Consider the following 1,226-nt stretch of genomic DNA (forward strand, 5'->3'; position numbering starts at 1 on the left):
CGGTGGGGCCTGAGGGGCTCTGGGGGGGTCTGCGGGATTTCAGGCGGAGCTCTTGGGGGTCTCTAGTGTCTCTGGCAGTCCCGACGGGCTCTGAGGGGTCTCGGGAGGTCTTGGGAGTGTCCTCCCGGGGGCTAGTGCTGCCTCTAAGCAGCAATGGTGGCCCCATGGTTTGCTGCCGCTCTGCTCTGTGCTTTCCTTACTCCTCGTGGACTCCGTTTTATTGTGATTTTCTTCCCTTCCCCAAGGCTCTTGTTGGTTGAGGACGACCTCAGCTGAGTGGGGAGAGGAAAGCCAAAGCGCAGGTTGTGGGTTTTGGTGAAGTTAGAGGTAAGGTTCTCTGTGTTCCTGAATTGCTCTTTGTGTGACTGAACTAGGCACATGGTGGGGCTGAACTGGGTGGCAAAGGTCAGAAATTCCTGTGTGCCATTCATTTCCCTTTCCTGCCTGTGCCTTTTTTTGCTGTACATGGATGACTACCTGATGGAACTGCAGGAGAGATGGAGAGAGACTATTGACAAGGGCTGGAGGGGCAGGACACAGGGAATGGCTTCCCACTGCCCGAGGGCAGGGACAGGTGGAGATTGGGCAGGAATTGCTCCCTGGGAGGTGCTGAGGCTCTGGCACAGGTTGCCCAGAGCAGCTGTGGCTGCTCCATCCCTGGGAGTGTTCCAGGCCAGGCTGGATGGGGCTTGGAGCAGCCTGGGCTGGTGGGAGGTGTCCCTGCCCAGGGCAGGGATGGGATGAGATGATCCTTAAGGTCCTTCCAATCCAAACCAGCCTGGAATTCTATGATCTGACTCCTGAGGATTCACTATATTATATCCAATAAAACTTGTTGCAGCTAACACCAAATCTTGCCTTATCTGCTGATCTGGTTTAGAATTTCTAAAGAAATTAGAACTGACACAAATTGCCTGCAGACAATTCACAGGGTCACAACATTCTCAGCTGCAAGGACCCAGAGGGACCAATGCCCCCTGTGCCTGAGAGCATTGGCCAAACCCTCCTTGGACCAAACTGGTTTTGCTGGTTTGAGCAATTGCTGGTTCTCCTTACTAATTGATTTAATTTAGTTTAACTGAACAAGGCTTTAATCACCTTGTTTGCTTCACAGACACTGCAGGTGTTACAGATTGGTTGCTGTGTGTTTTGCAGGTCACTATGAAGGCTCTGTATGGACAGCAGAGTTCACCCGGAGGGGAAATGACATTTTTCTTCCAGGAAAG

At 52.4% G+C, this 1,226-nt stretch overlaps 1 protein-coding gene across 1 annotated transcript in view; it reads left to right on the top strand.

Annotated features, from left to right (window-relative positions):
• The first annotated feature begins 1,161 nt into the window (after nt 1–1,161).
• The window catches only part of CRYZL1 (crystallin, zeta (quinone reductase)-like 1), an 8,552-nt gene continuing 8,487 nt past the window's right edge, over nt 1,162–1,226 (top strand). Inside the window, exon 1 of the mRNA XM_009083500.1 lies at nt 1,162–1,225. Within this exon, the coding sequence (XP_009081748.1) occupies nt 1,162–1,225 (64 nt within the window). The remainder of the gene's footprint in view (nt 1,226) is intronic.

Source organism: Acanthisitta chloris, unplaced genomic scaffold (assembly GCF_000695815.1).
Source record: "Acanthisitta chloris isolate BGI_N310 unplaced genomic scaffold, ASM69581v1 scaffold12071, whole genome shotgun sequence".
Taxonomy (NCBI): Eukaryota; Metazoa; Chordata; class Aves; order Passeriformes; family Acanthisittidae; genus Acanthisitta; species Acanthisitta chloris.